The sequence below is a fragment of the Rhinolophus sinicus genome, chromosome 14 (assembly GCF_057876585.1).
Source record: "Rhinolophus sinicus isolate RSI-liver-muscle chromosome 14, RSI-T2T, whole genome shotgun sequence".
Classification (NCBI taxonomy): Eukaryota; Metazoa; Chordata; class Mammalia; order Chiroptera; family Rhinolophidae; genus Rhinolophus; species Rhinolophus sinicus.
Window position 1 is genome coordinate 74,590,354 of NC_142514.1, and position 22,283 is coordinate 74,612,636.

General features: G+C 38.1%; 1 protein-coding gene across 4 annotated transcripts in view; it reads right to left on the minus strand.

Annotated features, from left to right (window-relative positions):
• The window catches only part of CDKAL1 (CDKAL1 threonylcarbamoyladenosine tRNA methylthiotransferase), a 616,068-nt gene that overhangs the window by 100,110 nt on the left and 493,675 nt on the right, over nt 1-22,283 (minus strand). For all 4 annotated transcript variants that reach the window (XM_019734280.3, XM_019734279.3, XM_074335173.2 and 1 more), the window contains exon 13: nt 17,489-17,551. In XM_019734280.3, the coding sequence (XP_019589839.3) occupies nt 17,489-17,551 (63 nt within the window). The remainder of the gene's footprint in view (nt 1-17,488; nt 17,552-22,283) is intronic.

Genomic DNA, 22,283 nt, shown 5'->3' on the forward strand with positions numbered 1-22,283 from the left:
TCCAGTGCCCCTAATAGAAAGATTAATGGGATATATTCTATTTAGAGATTTGCCTTAAGAAAAGGTTGTCAGTCCTCTGAATGATATACTTTCCGTTATTACAAAATGAGAGCTGTGCATTTAGCTGTTTATTTGTTTGCCTCTGCTTCCCAGGAGCACAGCAGGCTTTTATTCTCAACTGCAGCAATGACTCAGATTTGGGGAGTGAACAACACAGCCCTTCTTATTTTGTCCTAAAACATCTTATTATGCACTTTTCATATAAGCCACTCTGAGGCTTTAGACAAAAACAAAAATAAAAATGAAACATGTTTTAAGTAATAAAGGCAATGTATCAGTAAAACAGAAGTACATTTTAATTATAATAATATTTTCTTTGGCCAGGTAAACTCAACCTGGTGAGGTAGTGGGAAAAAAAATTAACTCTGACTTTTATTATATGTCTTAACACATATTTTCTCATTTGATACAATGACTCTGTGAGATAAGACAGGTATTATTTATATCTGCATCTAACAGATGAAAAAATTGGTGATCAGAGAAAATAACTTATCCAAAGTCAAGTGACACAATATTGATTTGAAGTCAGTTCTTCAGACTCTATTATAGCATATTTCTAATATTTAGTGGAGTTAAGTTTTATTGTTTGTAAAAAAAAAAACACTCAGAAATTCAATGACAGAGTGAATTCTTATATTGCTTATAGAAATAGAACATAACTACTTTTTCTGTGTTCACGTCACTAGAAATTCAAGTTCCAACATGACTCAGCAATTTTACTATATATTACATATATAACACTTCAAATTAAATATATACAGTATTGCTCAAATGTTGATGAAACCCAATAGACACATAATATTTTTATAATCTGCATTATTGTGAACATTGGTTGTACGTCTTTTCTGCATTCATTCTTTACGCCTTGGGGACTTCACCAGCCCTTCACCCCTCACTGTAGCCATGTGGTCTGAGCGGGTTACCTGCACCACCAGCATGTGGGGTGAGAAACCTGACTGGCTTATGTCAATCAACACATTAATCAATCAGGTTTGAAGGAACTTTAGATGGATTTTCCAGGACAGTGGGCTTCTCTCTTCTTTGTTATTGTATAGTCTGAGGAGGAGGCCTGCGGCAGCCACGTTGCTAACCCAAGGCGGTGAGCCTGAGGAATATATCAAAGATTGCCAAGTGACACAGCAAAGGCTGCCACTGGTGATGCCAGTGGAGTCCTGAACGAAGCATTGCTTAAGGGAGAATCTGCCTTGAGAGTCCAATTAAGGAGGCCAGTAACTTATAAATATAAACTGTCTTTTTAAGCCAGCATGAGTTGGGTTATTCACAACATAGTCCTAAATAAAATATCTAATAAGTCAATTAAGATCCTTAGGGATATGTCACATTATCAGAGTAAGTACAATATGGGTAAAACCAGAAATTGAAAATGGTGTACTCAGGTCTGCCGTTTGAGCAATATAAGTAGACAAATTCGTGAGGGGGCAGTGTGTCTGAGTGTGTATGTACATGCACGCAATACAGGTAGGGGTGAGGGACGAGGACGACTAAGGAAAATGGTAAAGGTTTAGGATAAGAGTCAGGAAAATGGGAAAAGGAGCCGACAGCAGATGCAAAAAAGGATTAGGGTTGAGGGCTCAGCTGAGAAGGAAATGCATAACTTTATCATGAAGCCAATTAACATGATTTGTTCACTTAGAACATTTGGAAACAATACAACACATACACACAAGTTGTGCAGACATGTGGGACTTGAGCATCGGTATATGGTAAAGCACCCCAGGTAATTCTAATGTGCCAAGTTTGTGAACCTCTGGTACAGAAGGGGCATCTCTCCACTATGAGGAGATTGTATGCAGCTGCAAAACTCTTTATGCAGCTGCAAAAGAAAGCAAACCCTGCTTTCCAATCATTCGTCTGAATTTTATATGAGCGTAACATAGCTGGGAATAGAAAAGATGCATATTAAACATGAAATATAGAAATCCCGTGGAACCAGTGCTTGTCCACACAAGCTTTTTAATTTTCTGTGTGTGCATGGAATACAGAAGATGCTTCAGAGATACATGTTCAAGAGTCCCTGCACAAGAGACAGTCAGAGCTTTAAAAAAATCATGTTTGTTCCTTAAGTTAAGTTTTATTGAGCATCTACCATGTGTCAGCCACTGCACGAGTACTCAGGGTTACAGACCTGTCCCCATCCTTACCGACACAATCCCTGTCCTCAAAACGTCCAGGATCATCTAGGGAGACAGAAAGACAATGAGGTTGGGGGAGCCCCGTAAAGGGACACCTAAGCCTGGAGAGGTGGGGAGTAGAGGAAGGCAGGGAGGGCTTCCCAGAAGGAAGATTGCCTTTGAGATCTCATAGGAAAGATGAAATGGGTGAATGAGATGACAGTAGCTTCTAGAAACAGAAAACAGGCTGTACACAGATAGGGAGCACAGAGAGAGTGTGGAATCATTGGGGATGGAACGTAAATCGGTAGGGCTGGAGTACAAGGGGAAAGAGAAGGCACTCAGGCCATGAGGACCTTACATATAACGCTGGGACTTTACTCTGTAAGTGACCGAGGGCTGTGGAAACGTTTTACACAGGGGATTAGCACAGTCTGAACTGTGTTTTATAAATATCCCCATCAAAGCAGTGAAAGAATGGATTGAGGTTTGGGAGGATGGTAGGAATGAAAATAGGGAAATCAGTGTTGAGACAGATGAAGAAATCCAGGAGAGAACTGCCAAGGGCCTGCACAAAAGCAACTGCAATGTACATGATGAGGTCAAGTCTAGATAAACTACAGGAGTACAAGAGTAGAGTTAGAAAAATGTGACCAATCAAAAGTAGTGGGGAAAGAGAGAGGGAGGAGTCCAGGATGACATTGTGGTTTGTGGCTCAGTAGCTGGAAAGGTGTGTTACTATTCATCCAGGTAGCAAATACAGAGCGTATGTGTTGCGGGTTGGAGGGGTGTGAAGCAGAGAGAGAAGATGAGTTCAGTCTTGTATATAGTAGGGTTGAGATCCCACCCGAAAGGAAATGCCCTGGAGCCAGCTGCATGTATGTTTGGGATGCATGAGAGCAGTCATGGGTGTTGAAGGAACAGAATACTATCGTGAATGGGGAACAGCAATGTCAAAAAGACCAATCAGGAGAAGCATGGAGGGTGAGGCCAGGGAGGTGAGAAGAAACCGTGGTAGAAAGCAATACACTAACATACTTACGTTATGTTATGAACCTATTACCCAAATGTTATGAAATTATACACTTAGATAAGGATTTTGCAATCCTTCAGGGAACTTTTAAAATACATGTCTGTCACATATTCAAAATTTATTATGAATACTCAATTTGAGAAAGATTTTTCATCCATGAGTTAAGACCATTTGTCTTGATTTAGAAATTAGTACATTTGCAAGTTACAACTGAAGTGAAAACTGGTGAATGTTTAAACCCATCAAATACGAAAGGGGAATGTTGAATCACTAATCAGACCTAAAGTGACAGCAGCTGCTGACCTTCTGGGGCACTAATTTAGTCATAGCTCGACAGCAATTTTAACCTGTTGTTCTAAACCGTCCTGCAGACTATGAGAGGATTTCAGTAGGAGATATTAGGTTTGCCTCAATTTTTTGTAGCAAACTTTCAGGTGCTGACCTTATCGTCTTCAAGTAAGTACAAGGTGAGTGACTGTAAAGTCAGATAAACATGTCAACAAACGGGTCTGTGATAAAAGTGGACTTTTATAGCACGTGGCAGTGACCTTCATCCACACTGAGATGCTTGTACAGAGCCAGTGTGCTTCAGTTCCTTCCTCAAGAGGGCCGAGGGCAGGGACATGCTGTACTGGTTCAACAGATAGGTTGAGTTTTCAACAAGACTCGGACTCAAGCACTATCAAATAAATTAATTTTCCAGTACACTTGAAGCTATTCAAAGAATTTTAAGGCCACTTATAAGATGGGAAAAATAATATTAGCCAGAAAACATGGGTATCTGTGAAGAATTAAGTTATCCCAGCAAATCTTGATATTAGCCAGACTTTGTATCTTAGGCACAGCATGCATTTCTTTCTATATCTATCTAATCCATCCATCCATCCATCCATCCATCCATCCATCCATCCATCCATCCACCCACCCACCCACCCATCCATCCATCCATCCATGTATCTATGTATCTATCCATCTATCCATCCATCCACCTACACCACCCACCCTTTCTTGCTTCCATCCATTCACCTACATACACACACACACACACACACACACACACACACACACACACACATATATACATACAGATATTTATTAAAAACACATACCAAAAGCCCTCTTTTTCAAGACACTAAATCAGTATTACCTTTTAAATTCTCAAAGACTCAAAACAGAGAGAGAGAGACCTATGTTGTACAGACCATTCACATACCTATCACCAAGTCAAATAAAGCAAAGTCTATAGAGTCAAGCAGCTTAAGTGAAAAATACTAAAATTCGAAGAGCACGGTATAAAGGATAGGAATATGAAGACTTTCCTGTAGTCCACATCCTTATAGCCAGGAAGAAGAAGGAAAAACTTCTCAAGAGAGCTCATGTTCAGTTAAAAAAAAATTATGGCACATTCAAAATAAAAGGTTTTATTCCTTTCTTCTTTCTGTAGTGGGTATACTGCATAACAATAGTTCAAGACTAGATCAGTTGTAAAACCAGTATATTGTAGTTTACAAATGCAAAACGCTAAAATGTAGGACTTACACAAATCTTATAAAATTCTTGTTAGGATCCTGTATAGATGACATGAAACACACTTTTTGACTACTAGTGTTTAGGAGAGAAAAAAATATACCAACAATATTCTGAAGATTCCTTTGTATTCAAAGTTTTTGGGTTCATAAATAAAGGTTTTTAAATGTTTACACTGAGCTCTATAGGGCTCAGTTATTTTATAATAAAAACGAAACCATGCGGTTTGTGATAAGGTCTAGAAGTTTTGGTGAGTATGGGGATGAGGAGAGGAGAGTAAAGACCACAGAACCCTAAGATGCACACCACTGCATCTGCTACTCAGGAAAAATTAAGATTTCTACGTATACCTCGGCTGAAGTTTTAGAAGAGGAAGTAGATGAACTTCTCGAATCAACTAACATTTATAGAGCACCTCCCACAGGCCAAGCACTGTTTTAAGTGTTGGAGAAACAGAGTTAAACAAAACAGACAAAATCCCTGCTTCCATTCTAATAACCATAATTTTACATTAATAACAGTAACAGCAACTGTTATTAATTGAGAATGTACTATGTGCTGAATACTAGTGGTGGAGCTGTCTTTCTAGTAACTATCATTTTACAGCAAGAATAGTCACAGACATTTACTGAGCACTTACTGTGTGCTGGGAGCTATTCCAGATGTTCTCCATTTTACTCTTACGATACTCCTGTAAGGCAGGTACTAGTAAATTTCATTAATTCTAAAATGTACATTTCTTCTTTATAATTTTAGCATCTTTCAATTTGAGATATATGTTCTAATCAATGATGTCTCAACATTATAATGGGCAGGGTCATTTTAATTAACAGCAAGTCTTAACAGTGTTTTAGAGTCTATGAAATACATACAGTATTATTATTCTTACTTTACGGAGGCAGAAACAGAGGTAAAGAAAACGTTAAGTATCTCGGCAAGGTCACAGCTCATATGTGTAGGAGTCAACTTCAAGTTTTGAATGTGGAGGTAGCTACATAAAATCAAAGACCAAATTATTCTATCTTTGTGGCTATTTCTAACAACTGAGTGGCTACACTGAAAAAAGAAATAGAAATTAAAACTACCGGGGGTGCCAAAAAAACCGTATACACATGACTTGTATTCATGTTTTGTTATCAGTATCTATTGAGTATTACCATTTGAATACAGTTTTTTCCTTTCTTAAAATGTGCATACATTCTTTTGGCACCCTCTGTATAATAAGATACCATGTTTTCCCTCACAGGAAAGGATTTTGAAAGTCAGTTGATACAGTGTGTAGGGGAGGGTGTGGAGGAGCAAGCATTGTTTTACCCCATCGATGGGAGTATCCGTTGGAATATCTTGTTTAGCGGGTATCGGTCAATTCCGATTACGATCGAAATGCACGCACCTGTGACCCGGCCATCCCACTTCGAGAAATGTACCACCAAGCTAGTATCTATACATGCATGAAATGGCATGTTTGTGAGATGATAGATACACTGCAGCACTGCCTCTAAGATCCAAAGCTCAGAAGCCACCCAAAGACCTAGCAATAAGAGTCTAGTTAAATAAAGATGGTAAAGATCTGGTATAGAACATACACATCTATTTAAAACCAAAGGAACAAGGCAGCTCTTTATGTCCCAATTGATATTATCTTCAAGACATACTATAAAGTGAAAAAGAAACAGATAATTCTTAGTATGCTAATGTTTGAATAAAAAAGCATACCCATATCTATATAAGAACACATATGTAGGTATGTGTTTGATTATGCAAAAAATAGCTTTAGCAGTATACACAGAAAAACAGAAACAGTGGTTGCCTCTGGAAAGCAGAACATGGGTCTACAATACAGGGTTAGGAAGGAGACTTTTTTGAAGATGGTGTAAAGTGCAAGTATTACCTATTTGATAATTAAAAACAGAGAACATACTTAGTACCTGCTCTCATAGCTGTGGTTATCGCTACCAGAACATGCCAACTATGTGACATGGACAGAGCCCCAAATTAGGAATTGAAAGACAGAACTTTTATCCTGCACCTGCTGTGGGATGATGGGTAAGTGCTTTTTATAGTTATGGTATGTAGATCAAAAGAAAAATAAAATACACTTCATATATACAACACATTCTAGTCCATAATTCAGGGTCTTTTTCCTGGAGGGGAAGAAAAAGACAAGTGAGATAGGACCCCTGTCCTAAAGACATCCACAGTGTAGTAGGGTGGAATAGTTATGTCAATAATAAGTATATACCAGAGCAAAATAATTATAATGCAATATTTGTTGCCATCTTGCCCTACTGCCTCATGGGTTATAAGCATTGTATCCTCGTTATTGTGTGTGTTCCCTAGATGGAACTGAATTCTAAGAGTATGATGAGTCAGATAATAAAGACATGCAGGTCATTTTGGTGGCACGGAAACAATTCTCTGTGTGCATCAGAAAAGATGCAGAGAAGGTGAAATTAATCTGGGTTTCAGCAAGACAAGGCGGCCTCTTCCTCACCTGTACAGTAGAGGTGGAATGGGGGCAGGCGATGGGGATACGTGTCTAAGGGACGTCCCAGCTCTGTAGTTTAAGATTAGGGAGAATGGATGAATCCAGTGCTGATTTCATATTACTATCTCCAAAGGAAGGGAAATCAAGTACCAGAATCTACCATGTTGAAGATCCGAAGAGTTACATCCCTAAGCAGGAACATAATGGAGGGTAACAAGCAAGAACATCTAAGAAATTAAGTGGAGAAATGCAAAAGTATGTGGAATAGCAATAAATATGAGTACAAAACAAAAAAAAAATAGGAGAAGCTAATCAGCTGGCATTGAGAGACAAACTGAAAAAAAACATCATAGAAAGGAAGGGGCCCCCATGGCTGAGGGAGAGAGCAAACCAAAAAACCTTAATTATATCAATTTAAAACTTTGTTTTAAATTAAATTAGAAAAAAGCGAGTGTTGATAAGAAATAAAAAGTGAGGAACGAAGATAAACAAGCAGCTTTAAAATTATCCTTGTCCAAAAAACATCTAAATTGAATTAGAGATTTCTGTTTTATGCATAGCAGCTGGATTATTTTACTTTGCAGTAATTAAAAATGAAATAGTCTCCTTTCTTACCCATGTGTCTTCCATATAATGGAGTCCAATTAAAAAGAACTTGAGTTTTGAAAACTCCTTTATTTTTATTTGACACACGTGGATTTAAAATATCTCTGGAATTCTGAAAGGCACCCAAAGATAGAGTGCTGAATAATGGAAAATATCAACAATCGTTAGCAGAAGCTGGTTAACTTATTTTCTCCCCACATGCTAAACTCTCTAGTTTTCCCACTTCAAGAGAAGAGTGTGAATGGACACATTAGAAAAGCACCAGAGATGCTAACTGTAATCACATCTTCTTATTCTTGCACAAAAACCCTAGAGAGAATGAGTTACAGGCCCATGGAAATACTTTCATTTCACTCTTCTTTGTCAACAGAATTCTGGAAATTGCACAAGTCAGCATCTGTACCAAAGGTTGGTCATCACAGGAGACGAGAAGGGCAGAGACTGGGGCCTTGCAGGGGCCATGAGTCTTGTGCTGAGGAAGATATAGGCCAGGCCTCTGAGCCCATCCCACAATCAGCATCAACTCACACTCCACCAATCACAGGGCTCTCGGCAGTCTGCAAACTTGAGCAGCAGAGCTACAGAAGAGCACAGCAATACCAGCTTCCTCCTTTCTCTACTGCATGCCAACCTACATTCCGTGTTCTAAGCACCGCCACCATCACTGTTTCTCAGGACAGCTCCATGAAAATCACCTTAGCTACCAAGAAGTCATTCATTGTACTGAAAAGGCATTGCTGAGAAACAAAGGATGCTTTTCAGGGGGAATATTCTTCTTTCTTGAAAATAAGGTATGGACACTTTTAAATGTAACTTCTGTGTGCCTTCAAAGCAAGCAATTTTCCAGACAGATTTCTCAGGGTAAAATGCTGTCCTAAGATTTTAGAGAACCCAAATCAAATGAGTAAGTTGTATTATCTTCTGAGCTAAAATACGAAATGTTTTAATACTCTATCTGACACAAGGGTCAGCCTTTGACCGGGAGACCAGGCACACTATATAAGGATGGCATGAGGAACAGAACCAAGTTTCTCAGATCCTTCACACTACATACAGGGGAGGTTTTAAAATAATGTTTTATTTCTCTCCTTTTCAGTTGTTTTCCTTCTCATCTTTCTATCTCAGTTTGCCAAAGTGAAATCTGTAATGACATGCAACTAGGGTTGCCAGATAATAGTAATACACCCAGTTACACATGAATTTCAGATAAATGAATAAAATTTCAGTATAAACATGTCACAGATATTGTACGGGACGTACTTATATACTAATAAAAAATACTCATTGTTTATCTGAAATTCAAATTTAACTGGGTGTCCTGTATTTTTATTTGCTAACTCCGGCAACCCTAACCTATCAAGTGGATTGTGTCCCAGCCAAGTCTGTTGTCCCAGTGGGGATGGGAAAGGTTGGTAAGGGGTAGTGCACCCTGGTGGTGAGACACAAAAAGAGCGTTGGGGCAGGCTGCGAGAACGGTGATGCATTTTACCTGGGTGCAAAGACTGATGACAGAAGATAAGCAGTGGGGTGGCTGGTGAGAAGTGGGAGACAAGCTGCCCAGGGATGCGTGGTACAGACACATCCTCTGCTCTTGGTACGTACAATGCAGTTCCTTGTCCCCAACTCCTCGTTCTTCCTCACGCTAGTGAACTTCTCAGAGGCAGCGTATAACCAATGACAGCAGCAACAGGTATTTTTCTACTTGATAAATCATTTGCAAATACAGTAACTGCTATACCTCTGTAGATCTTCCTTTGATTGTCTTTTTAATCAATGCTTTTATACTGAATGTTAGCAAAGGATCTGATCATGAGCTTTGCTTTTTCCCTATCGCTAACATTCCTAGGAGTGCTTGGGTGGGGTGGTAGGGGGAGAGGGCCTTCTTCAGCAGCGACCCGGGAAACGGTCCATCTTCTGCGTCATGACCCCACCTGCCCACAGAAGGCAGTCCCAAATGCTAGCTGGTGTCCTGATAAACGGGACAGGACAGCATTCTGCCTGTCTCTAACTTGCCTGTTGCCATTATCCCAGCTGCACGTATCATGACCTCAGCTGATTCTCTCCTCAGGCTTTCTCAGTGCTTCAGGCTTTTATGCTCTGACTCACCCTGTTGCTCTGGCTTGGACATCCCGTTGTGTTGGTCTGAAAGAATTCCAGTCCTTTGGCTAGAACCACTGTGCTGCCAACCTGCCCCACCCTCACCTCCACAGAGGGGATTCGGGGAGCCAAGCGGGGAGACGGGGCTCTATTAGAAACAGAGTTCCTGGCAATGTTAGTCTCTGATCATATCAGCTCTGAAGTCCAGCTGAAATCCACTTTCCTTTGCCCCAGGCGGATGGTGCATTAATCAGGCAGGGAAGAGTGGAGGTGGGAGTGGGGGTTTTTAGGATAAGCTTGGCTGCTTTACAGAGAGACCATTCAATGGAATCCTCAATGCTCCTCCCCTGTCTACATCTGTCCTCTGTCTCTCCTTACTGCTTCTCACACCTCTATTTCCACATAAAGCTTAACTACTTAGATTTAGATTTGGAGTTGGGCAGACAGAAGTAGGGTAAGAAGGCCCACTTCAACCTTGACCTTGAGCTGTTTGTCAATCCACCTTTTATTAGAGTGTCTTACACTTGGATTTTCAGCTACGGTACTTGTGGCATAGGGGTGATAGGCATGGACTCTGCAGCCAAACAGCTCTGTAACTTGTGAGCTGTGTGACCTTGACCTTATCTCTCCATGCCTCAATTTCTTCATCTGTAAAATAGGGGATAATAAGAGTACTCATCTTACAGGGTTGGTATAAAGATAAATTTGTTAGTTATGTGTGCATGTTAAGCTTTGAGGATAGTGTCCGTTATGTGGTGTACTTTGAATAGTTTAATAATAATAATAATAATCCATTCAGATTCAATTCTCTTTGTCAGTCCTCAGGATAATTGGCAGAGAATTCGGGCATCTACGGTCCCTGGGTATATCACTTTAACAACATTAAAATCTCTGCCATTTACACATACTTCCAATACCACCTATCCCTGCAGTTACAGTAACACAATAAACTAACATGTAAAAATATGTCTAATTTTTAGAACAATGCCATGTTAGAAGGAAAAAGAGAAAAAATACATACCGTGTTTCCCCAAAAATAAGACCTAGACCATCAGCTCTAATGTGTCTTTTGGAGCAAAAATGAATATAAGACCCGGTCTTATTTTAATATAAGACCGGGTCTAATATAATATAATAATAATATAATATAATATAATATAATATAATATAATATAATATAAGCCTGGGTATAATATAACATAACATAACATAATATAATATAAGACCGGGTCTTATATAATAAAATATAAGGCCCGGTCTTATATAATAAAATATAAGACCCAGTCTTATATAATACAATATAAGACTGGGTCTTATATTAATTTTTGCTCCAAAAGACGCATTAGAGCTGATGCTCCAGCTAGGTCTCATTTTCTGGAAAACACAGTAGATACAGTATCAAAGTTAGGCTCCAACATGATCTGCTACTCAACCTGAATCACCAGCTGAGGAGTGTTACAAGTGAGGAAAATGCTTTTGGATCAGGTTGGCACAGGTCAGAAAGCAAAAGGGTAGCTACAGATACCCGCTGTTGAGGCAGCAAATAGCTGAACCGTATCCGCATCTTTTGTAAGAATTATATGGTCACCTTGAGAGGGAAGATATTTTAACAAATGAAAGTACAGCATTTACATCAAGAGAGCTCCTTTATTTAGTATGCCCTGTGTTTTGAGGCTGAGTCATTCATTTGGCTTTAGAGTAGAGACAACTGGGCCAACAAATGGGTTTAATATTTACTGAAGTGCTCACTTCCCTGTGTTTCAAGGCCATAACCTGAGCATGATTTCAGAATGACATGTGAAAATATAACAATAAAGGGACTCAATTAGACATTGATCCAATTGTTCCTGATATTTAGCAACATCACTAAAATTACCTTTTAAACAGTTTTTAGTCTTTGCCAAAGATGGGGAATAAAGTTAAGTGCACAAATGGCTTTGGACAATCTGCTGCAGGGAACTGTTTTCAGCATGGCACAAACATGCCAAATCAATAACTTGCTTCTTTATCTGCATGTGCCATGAAAATCTGGCTATTGTAGAGTGCCGGATCCATTAAAAACGGCATTTGCTATTTCCAGACAGCAGATAGCTCAAAGCTCAACAGGGCCAGCAGGCAATAATCCAAATTCCCACTTCCCTCTCTAGAACAACTCAAAGCGCTCTGTTGCTACATTATGTTACTCAAAGCACAGGGGATAATGAAGGCTTGACAATCCTGTGGCTGCCTCAGGATTGAGTCAAATGGCCATTATTCTTCAAACATAAAGAACGGGGCAAAGTGACTTTTGTTATCTGAAATCACTAGACAAATCTGATTAATGGAGAAATATAAATCAACACATTATTTCCAAAATGAAACTGCTCCTTTTTCTGAAGGCATGATATATATATTTACAAAACTTGATGTCACAGAGAATGTTGGTCTCTTAAGAAAGAAAGGACAGTGGTAGAAACCAAGATTGTTTTTCCCCATAAGACTTTTGAAATCGATTTTTGCTGTATGCTCCTGTCCAAATGAAGCTGCAGAAAATATTTTGCACTTTTTGTTATATTTCACGGTACACGTGTAGAAGATATGGATTCCCAGACATGTTTGCATTAACAACAGGTCTTACAGTATAGTCTTAGGACCTGTAGAATATGGAAACACATACCAATATTTCTGCATATTTAACACTGCAATTAAAAATGGACTGTACTGACCCAGTAACTTATAATTATTCCACTCAAGTTATGCCTAGAGTAATGTTTAAGATAAAAATATCTTATAATAATTCTTGAGGACTTAATACCTTTATAGTATCTAATTATATAAATGAATAATTTGGGGAAATATTGATTCTACCCTCCTCATCGTTTATGCTCACAAAATTTTGTGTCTTTTACCCAACCACCAACACACATTCAACCACTTTCACTATTTCTCTTTCATTAAACCACTCTCTATAGTAATACTTCCTTTATCGAACATTTTTAAGAACCAGGTGCTCCTAAGAGAGTTCTCAAGATAAACAATTTAGTCTTAAAATATCAATATTTCTAAAAATAGGTTATAAACATCTCTACTATTTTAAAACAAAACAACTGTTTCTTGATGTAATTTAGGCCCAATTATTTTACCCTGAGACTACTAAAATGCATGGGGATATTTGGGTACCTGGGTCCAAATTAAGTGGTTATGGGTAGCTGCATTTTTAGAGTTCCTCTGTTAATGACTTATAGTTTTTATGGCCTTGGCCTTGCCTTCATTTAGTATGCTGCCACTTCTTAATGGGGCTCTGACTTCTTGAAGCAATACCCACCCTCTATTTAACGGCTGGGCTGCTAGGGTTGACTGTGGTTTGGGAAACCAGGCATCTTTGTTTATTAGAACTAGCTTTTTTTTTTTTAAGTGGACTGTTTGTGGATGGGGGAGGGGACTGAAGAAGTAATGAGGTGGGAAGAGAGAATTAAACAATAATTTTGACAGTCTGGGCCCAGGCTGGCTTACTTGTAGGTGCTGAGTTGTGTTTTAGATAGCTGAGATTGCTACATGAAAGACCTCTGGTTGAGCAAAGCACTAAGGATTGTTTTTTATCTACTCATATGCTAACTTATGTCAAGAATATTTATACATAGCTGTTTTTTTTGACACATACGAATTTGTTTACAGTTCAACTGATATATGTCTATGTATGTAGAAAAATTACTAAAATAACACTAGTCATCATGAGAAAAAGCTTACTTCACCAACACAGGAGCTACACAATAATGTTACTTCTCATGTGTGTCCACTGATTTATGTCTAAAAACGTAGAAAACTATTAAAATAACAACAGTCTAAAAGAAAATGAGAAGCCCATTTCACAAAATACAGAAACTCTAATAGTGACAACCTGTTAAAGACTGACTTTTAGTGGTTGAGTATGTATCAATTCATACAGGTTAAGTGTGTTTAGGAACTTAGTCAACTTTGCAGATGTTAAAAACCACTATAAACCTAAACAGAATTTTATAACTTTTTCCTTCCAAGCATTTTCATATTTTATAATAGCTTTTTACATTAGCAGGTTACAGACATCTGTGTTTAGGTCATAAACCTAGATATCCCCCTGAACACATAATTCTGATAAAATCTAACAAGAAAGAAAAGAAGGAAGGAAATAAGAAAGAGAGAGACATCTTTTACATGCATGGCAATATTTCCTTCACGCCTAAGACAGAAAGCACATGCTAATTTGCATAGTTTTAATGAAAGTGTTCTGATTATAGCCTACTGTACTTACCCTTGACTTAGCCGAAGGAAAAACTCAATTCTAGGTTGGCTTTCTGTGACCTAGAAAGCCTCTGGCCCTGAACCTTTCCTGGTAGTTAGTATGATGTGTTTTCAGAAATTACAAGCTATGTTTATTATGTATTTATTAAAACAACAGAAGAAAGTGTATAATGTACAAAATACAATCAGATTACCTGCTGCTTTGGATTACCTTCACTAATGTTCTCTTTCATTAGAACAGATAAGTGGGAATTTAGCTTTGGTTTTCAAAGCCTTTCTGTGTAAGTCTATCATATAAGAACTCCTGAAAAACATTTTTTTTTAAATGGACATGGAACCAGAGATAACGGTCCAAAATGAAATTCTTCCAGTCTCCAGCAAAATTTGTCATCAGATCAGGTATTTTCCTTAATACTCATTTTGAGTACACATTTGCTCTAAGTTTTCTTTGCTTTTTGCAACAGCATTTAAGACACATCAACTGACCATTTGCAACCTAAACAATGGCTTTAGGGCATGATTAAGAAATGCACCTGGCCTGACTCAAACAACACAGTTTGTTTATCCTGGTGACTTTCCTGTGTCTGGGTCAGGCAGGAGCAATCTTGGTTGGGGTGAAAGAAAAGAAGAGCAAATATAACCGATTCCCTGAGAACAAAACGGTTTTACGAACTACCTTTTGTAATTACAACTGTTTTAGCAGTGTCTAGTAGGCAAGGCTGTCATTTAAGTGACCTACTATAATTTGGGATGAAGCCTCAGGAAATTATGCCAACTTAAGAACAGGAGTTGTATTTCTGAGTGTACTCAGCATAATGAACCCACTGAAATGTGGAGTATCCCTTCTTCGGTAAAAATGACATCAAGGGAAACATTAACAATAAAAGGAATCTAGCTAAAGAGGAAAAAAACATTGTAACACTCACTCCAAGGAGCAGACCACAGTTTATTTTACTTTTCACATATTTTTTTTGTTACGGAAAATTTCAATCATATAGAAAAAAATACACGGAATAGAATGATGCACCCCCACAAACCCACCATTCATTTTCAATAATCCTCAACACGTGGCCAACCTTATTTCACTCTACCTACCCACTCCTCTCCTTGAATTCTTTCTTAAAGCAAATCCCAGTCAGCCTACATTTTGTTATATAAGCTTTCATTTACGATCTATGCATATATTTAACCTAAAGGTAACCCCAGGCATCTCTCTGAGCATGAGATGTTTAAACCAACTTTAACCAAAACATTTTAAACTAAAACTTGTCTGTCTTGAAGACTAATTTGTTTGAACCTATTTCGTTAATTAAAATGACAATGTAATTTGAATCACAACCTTCTACCATTTTATTTACCAGGAAAGGAACGTTCTGAGATTGAGAAAAGAGTGCTCACTGCTCAGTGCCTGGGATTGTAGTCTTTGTGGACATTAATCAACATGAAACAAGGTTAAAAGTAACTCAGACTCGCCCTGACGGAGCGTGGAAAAATGGGGAGAGGCTTCGAAGGGGCAGGAGCTGCTTGGGTGGAAACGTTTCTCTTTTCCCTCACTTCACACACAGAATAAAACAGAATGCCAAAATGCCAAACCTTGGAAGCTTCAAAATCACTCATCAAGCAGTGTAGCTACTTACAATTTATTACCAATCTTAAAGTAAAGATCAAAAGGAACTCCATCGAGCATTTATATTCAGTTCCTCATTGCCTGATGACTAATTTGTAAAGGAATGAAGTCTTCACAGGGGAAGCCAAAGCAATCTGAGGTGACTTTGATACAATGCCACAAAGGATATGAAGAGGAAGCCGGTAGAAGCTGCAAATGGCTAAGTTCCATTAAGAGTTCTAATAAAAGAATAATGGAATTTCCCTTAACTGTGAATTTAAAAATGTTAGAAGTGGGCAAAATTTAGACAAGTCAAGCAAAACCTTTGATTTGTCACAGGCTTTTGTTGTTGTTGTTAAATGTTAACTTTAGCCACTGTTGCATTTATGTTAATTACATGGCTTCATCTAAAAAAATGCAACTTTTCCATCAGAAATCTGGCCAATCTCATTCCTTTTGCTGTTGTATTACTTATCAGCATGCACCTTCCGTTTGCATTATCAGACACTACTAGCATTCTCAACTCTTTCAAAAAAATTGCTGTATTCTGCAAAGTGATTGATTTAACTTCAAAAAGGTGACTTCAAATGACATGATTTTTAGTATCATATATTGCCATGGTCATATGGAGTATAAACACTTCTTTTACTAATTTTTGGTGCTTAAGCCAGTTGGTCACTATAGGAACACTAGAAGCTATCCAAATTCGTTCAACTTCTATGAACAACTGGCATGATTTTTTCCTCCTGAATCCAGACATCTTCACATTCTCAACTGAGGAAAGTAGTTTTCACACTACTTATTTTGGCTAGTTAAAAAATCCCCACCACATGTCTCCTTGTAAATTCATAGATAAAGATTTAAGTTTACATTAGCAATTCAACTGTGCAAATTTTTGTTTGCTTCTGAAATCACCTCAAATTAACAGTCTTACTGGAACCTTACATGATATAGAAGTTTTGCACAACTCTCAAGAAATCTTGTAATATATTTCCCTATGAAGATGTGGTGTTGAGCATTTTCTTTAAAAACAGTCATTCCTTTTTTTTTTTTTTTTTTTAAAAAGAGACCTTATCTCTTACAAATACATGGTGAAATGCTCATAAATGAAAAGATCTGAGAATTCTTCAAATACAGGGACTGGAGAGCATGAGGTGTAAATGAGTCAAGACTGGCCATGGGCATATAAAGCTATGGGATGATACACAGGGGTTACCACAGAATTTAGTCTTCTGTGTAGTAAAACCTTTGGCAGTGGACATTTCAGATATAATGCTATACACAGCTTTTTGTTAGGGGTTTTATTTAGAAAAATAACTTTCTATCAGGCGCAATGGAGAACCAAGAGCTGGAACTAGCCTTACCAATTAAAAAACCAAGTCCATCACTATAGTGTTGGCTAAGAAAAAAATCAACCAAAAAAAAAAAAAAAATCCCAAATCTGTCATTTCAGTCTTTAAGATTTCAGGGGCAATATGTAACTAGACTTTAATGTGAATAAAATATAATAATTTTAGTTCAGAAATACAAATTTGCTGTCTTAAAGAGATCGAGTTGAAAATTAAAATGGATATATAAACGGAAATGGTAAGTGTAATTCAAAATCACTATATGTAGGTGAAAATTGTGCTATACATTGAGAAAGACTTCTACCCAATACACTAATCACATGCGTCTCTTACCTTGTGATCATATGGATTGTAGGAATGAAATACCCCAGAAAGGTCTTTTGTTCTTTGCTTTTTCTGTGGAAGAACACATAAATATTTGAGTTAATAGGTGGCAACATACAGGTGCATATAGATCTACATGTATATTTATCTGTGTCTTTCTCTCTCTCTATCTGCATTAAGATATTGTTTATTTAGAGATTCTTCCTTGTGCAAGGTGAGAGGCTACAGTGTCAATCTGATACACATGATGCAATTAGAAACCAAAGCCACTTTGTGCATCGTTGTCACAGGCCAGCCAGGCAACCTCTTCATAGAAGGTTTCATATTTAAAACACTGATCATCATAAAAAACTCTGTATTTAAACACATACCTCAGAGACTGAAACGAAAAAAAATAAAAAACACCACAAAACAAATGTGAAAAGAAAACTCAAACACATTTAGGAAACTTTGATTTTATTGTAATGCCCACTGCTGTTACCCTGAACTGAGCAAGAGCATGCATCCATTTCAACAACAGACCTTCTGGTGACCTCCTGGTGACACAGTGGGTCTATCTACGTGGGGCTGCCTGTGTTTTGTCACGGCTATATAGCCTACGTGCCTTGCATGGTGTTTCACACTCCACAGGCACTCAATACATACTTGCTAAATTAATGAATAAATGAAATACCTGAGTTAGACATACAACTATAAGTATCTGTAATGATGACTTGTAAACCTCATGTATAGTTAGGAAAAGGGAGGCCTCTTTTCACTTATAATGTTATGTTCTTCTCAAGCTGCACTCAGGCATATTCAAGTTCCCTCTGCCCCCCAACCTTACCCCCAGGGTCTGTCACAGTGAAGTGTGGGATTCTCTTATAACCCACTGTAAGAATCAGCTTGTTTTCTCATACACTGTGATCTGTATACCCGCCATAACCACCATGCAAAATTGTGTGCATGATTCTAGATCTTCTGTGCATATATGAAGGTCTGATAATTAAGTTCGCGAACTTGTTGCAACAATGTTGCTAACCTTTTTTGATATCAGAGGGATTATTCATTGTGAATTTGTACCAACCGGACAAACAGTTAACCAAGTTTACTATTTGGAAGTGCTGAAAAAGCTATGTGAAAAAGTTAGATGATCTGAACTTTTTACCAACAATTCATGGCTCTTGCATCACGACAATGCACCAGCTCACACAGCACTGTCTGTGACGGAGTTTTTAGCCAGTAAACAAATAACTGTATTGGAACACCCTCCCTACTCACCTGATCTGGCCCCCGGTGACTTCTTTCTTTACCCAAAGACAAAGGAAATATTGAAAGGAAGACATTTTGATGACATTCAGGACATCGAGGGTAATACCACGACAGCTCTGATGGCCATTCCAGAAAGAGTTCCAAAATTGCTTTGAAGGGTAGACTAGGCGCTGGTGTCAGTGCATAGCTTCCCAAGGGGAGTACTTTGAAGGTGACCATAATGATATTCAGCAAGGAGGTATGTGGAACTTTTACTACTGTGTTTCTCCGAATATAAGGCCTACCCCCCAAATAAGCCCCAGTTAAGATGTCAGCCAGATGGATACATTTAGTATGTTATAACGATGTTCCAGAAGATGATGACATGACTGTTTTAATAAATGTAGATAGTTGTACATGAAAAAATAAGACATCCCCTGAAAATAAGCCCGAATGGAGCAAAAATTACTGTAAGACCCGGTCTTATTTTCAGGGAAACAGGGTAGGATGAGTTTTCCAACTTGATTGTTACACCTCGTATCCTCACACACAAATGATCACTATTACTTTCAAAGAAAGGGAATCATTCTCTGTATGCTGAAATTTACTTTTTCTAGTTCACAACTTATCCCTGCCTAACTTGAAACACTTGTGTATCCAGATCTGTAATTCCATATACGGAGTTCTCAAATCACAAAACTTCTAGAATATGGCATTTTTTCTGCAATTCATTTCAATGTTTTTATATAACGATTATCCTTGCACAAATATCTTCGCAAGCTTGAAAGTATACATTTTTAAAAACCTAAATTATGGAAGTCCAGCTGCAGGATCAAACAGTATTCACGTTCATTACCTTGATAGATACTGGCAAATGGACCCCTCCCCCAAACACTATACCAGTTTGCCTTATCATTGAGAATGAAGGAGAGACGAAATTGCAGCTTACGTAGGAAATTTTTAATTTCTCTTTTCCACTTACAGGTTAGAACATTTCTAAATTTATAGAACAGATAAAAAAAATTTTAAAACAGATATTGAACATCTTCCCAGTTGCCAATTATAGAATTTATTTCTTGTACATCATAGGATTAGCTACTACCATATCTTAAAATTCTCTCATGGGGTGTTTGTCCTTAATTCTGCCCCGTCTCACTTCTGGTTCTACTCTGATGTCTTTAACTCAACTACCAGGTAAGTGAGCTTCTTCTACTTTCACGTGGGAGTGAGTCCTTGCCTGGTCCCATGTAGTTCCTTCCTTTAAATTCCAGGGTCCGCATGAGCATGTCTGGCATCCCTCCCCAATGCCAGGGGCCTAAGCAGATCCCCCTGCCCAGGTTCTATATGATTTTCTGCAGCTACCTGGCCAAGTATTCAAATCTGATATTAATCAGGACCTTGTATCAGAGTCATTTGTACACACGTGGTTTTCCCATAGACCAGTTTCCCTATTTCAGAACTGTCTTTGGAGCCACCACTCCGGTTGGCAGTTCTTCCAATTACCTGGCTTTGTTTCCACATTCTGACACCCCTAAAAGTTATTCTCTCTGACACTGAGTCAGAATTCCCACCTCCTCCATCCACCTCTCAGGTGTGTTCTGACCGTCAAACACGGAAGTAATTTAACATTCCTTTGCCTCAGAGAGCAGAGATGTAGCTCTATGAGCCCTGGGATCTGTGCTGAGCAGGGCACTTGCCCACCAAAGTTTTCATTAGCTTATAATTTTCTCTTTCCTTCCCATACACCCACTTAGTTGATGTAATAGTTCTTGGCTTATACTTCAATTAGAAGAAAAATGACAGATACAAACACTTCTATTGTTAGGAGACTTAATATAAAACATAGGGGATTTTTTTTTCCAGAAAGGAAATTATTCCAGAGAAGATAAAACAGGGAGCACATCAGTATTAAACTTGAGAGGTGTCCCCAGCACTGTTTAGTCCCAGATATGGTTGAGCTACCAGCTTGAGTTCGCTGGTGGATATGGAATTTTCAGAGGTTGTTTGTGGGTTTTGATTTTTATATGTCTTTTGATAGCTAAAGATGCCTTTTATTAGAAGCTATCCCAATTTATTTTGGGAAGGAAGTGGGGTGTGATAACTAAATACACTATTCAGATTAGCCCCCAAAGAACCCAGTGAGGAAAGAATGCTTTGTTTCCCCCTGACAACAAATTCATTATATATAAATGTAGTGAAGTCTTGGCTATGAATATTGAAAGTTATATGTATTAGCCTAGTTAACTGAAAACCATTGCTATTTTTCCTGTAAGGTCAGAATCATATAGCTCAGTACTATATCTTCTGGGATCCAAAATGGGGGTTAACAAATGATGGCCCTTAGGTCAATCCCGCCCACCACCTATCTTTGTAAATAAAGTTTTATTGAAACAGAGCCATACTCATTCAGTTATGTTCTATCTATAAATGTTTTCATGCTATAACAGCAGAGTTGAGTGGTTACAACAGAGATTGTATGGCTCATAAATCTTGAAGTATTTTACTACCTGACTCTTTACAGAAAGAGTTTGCCATTCCTGATCGTGAGTCTGTCTATTTGATCATGTTTACTTCTGACAGTAGTCCCTTGACCCCAAACCAAATGAACAACTAACGATCCAGCCAAATGCCTCGTTCCTTCTACTTACTCAATGAGAACAGTCCATGAACCAATCATAACCTATATCCTGGCACATCGGGATGCATGTAGTAGGCAAAATAACAATTAGCTGTCATGTTTTCAAGATTTTACTATCTGAGTCTTCTATGTTCAGATAGTAAATATTATGTTGGCTTTCAGAGCATGCTGAAATAACTATGGGGCTTTCAGAGCCTTCTGTATATATTCACATTCTAACAGCTGATGACAGATACTCTGAGATGAGACCTTTTGCTAAGTTCTAGAACTAAAGCCAGGTAGAGGGTTTCATGTACAAGTAACTGAAGCATTGTCATTATGGCTAGTGAGCCAGTTTCTTCCTATGAAGACAATGTTAAGTGTACTATGCTACAAGCTAGGCTTGTTGAGCCTTGCTATCAACAGTTTTAACTGAAACTAAAAGCTGAGCCAAAAATAGAATAATTAGGTATTTTCCTATTGCATCATAGTGTATGTCTAAATTACCTCCCACTTTTTAGCCTGTTAAAACAAACATCTCAGTCATGCAACCACCTGTTAATTCTCCAAGTGTTTAAAAAGTAAACATGTTAAACAAGTTGTGTGATGAACTTGTAATGAGGGTGGCCAAAGTACAGTGAGTACGGCAAACATCTCACCCAGAATTGTACAAGGTATCTTGAAATCTCCGTTATTATTAATCCCAAGGATCAGGCCACAGAGATGAGAAGTTATTAAAAAGTAAGTACATGCTGAGTCCTGCAGTCCTTGTGGGTTGTAGTTTGGTTTAAAAGATGAGGCAGTATGAAATTTGGTAAAACTTCTAGATTTCTGAGAAGCTAAACATCTGCAGATTTCCATCTGATAGGTATTTCCTAAATTGCTTTTGTATTTCATTCTTCAAGGACAGAAAACACTGGTGACTCCTTTTATAGCCAAAAGAGGTCATTTTTTTGG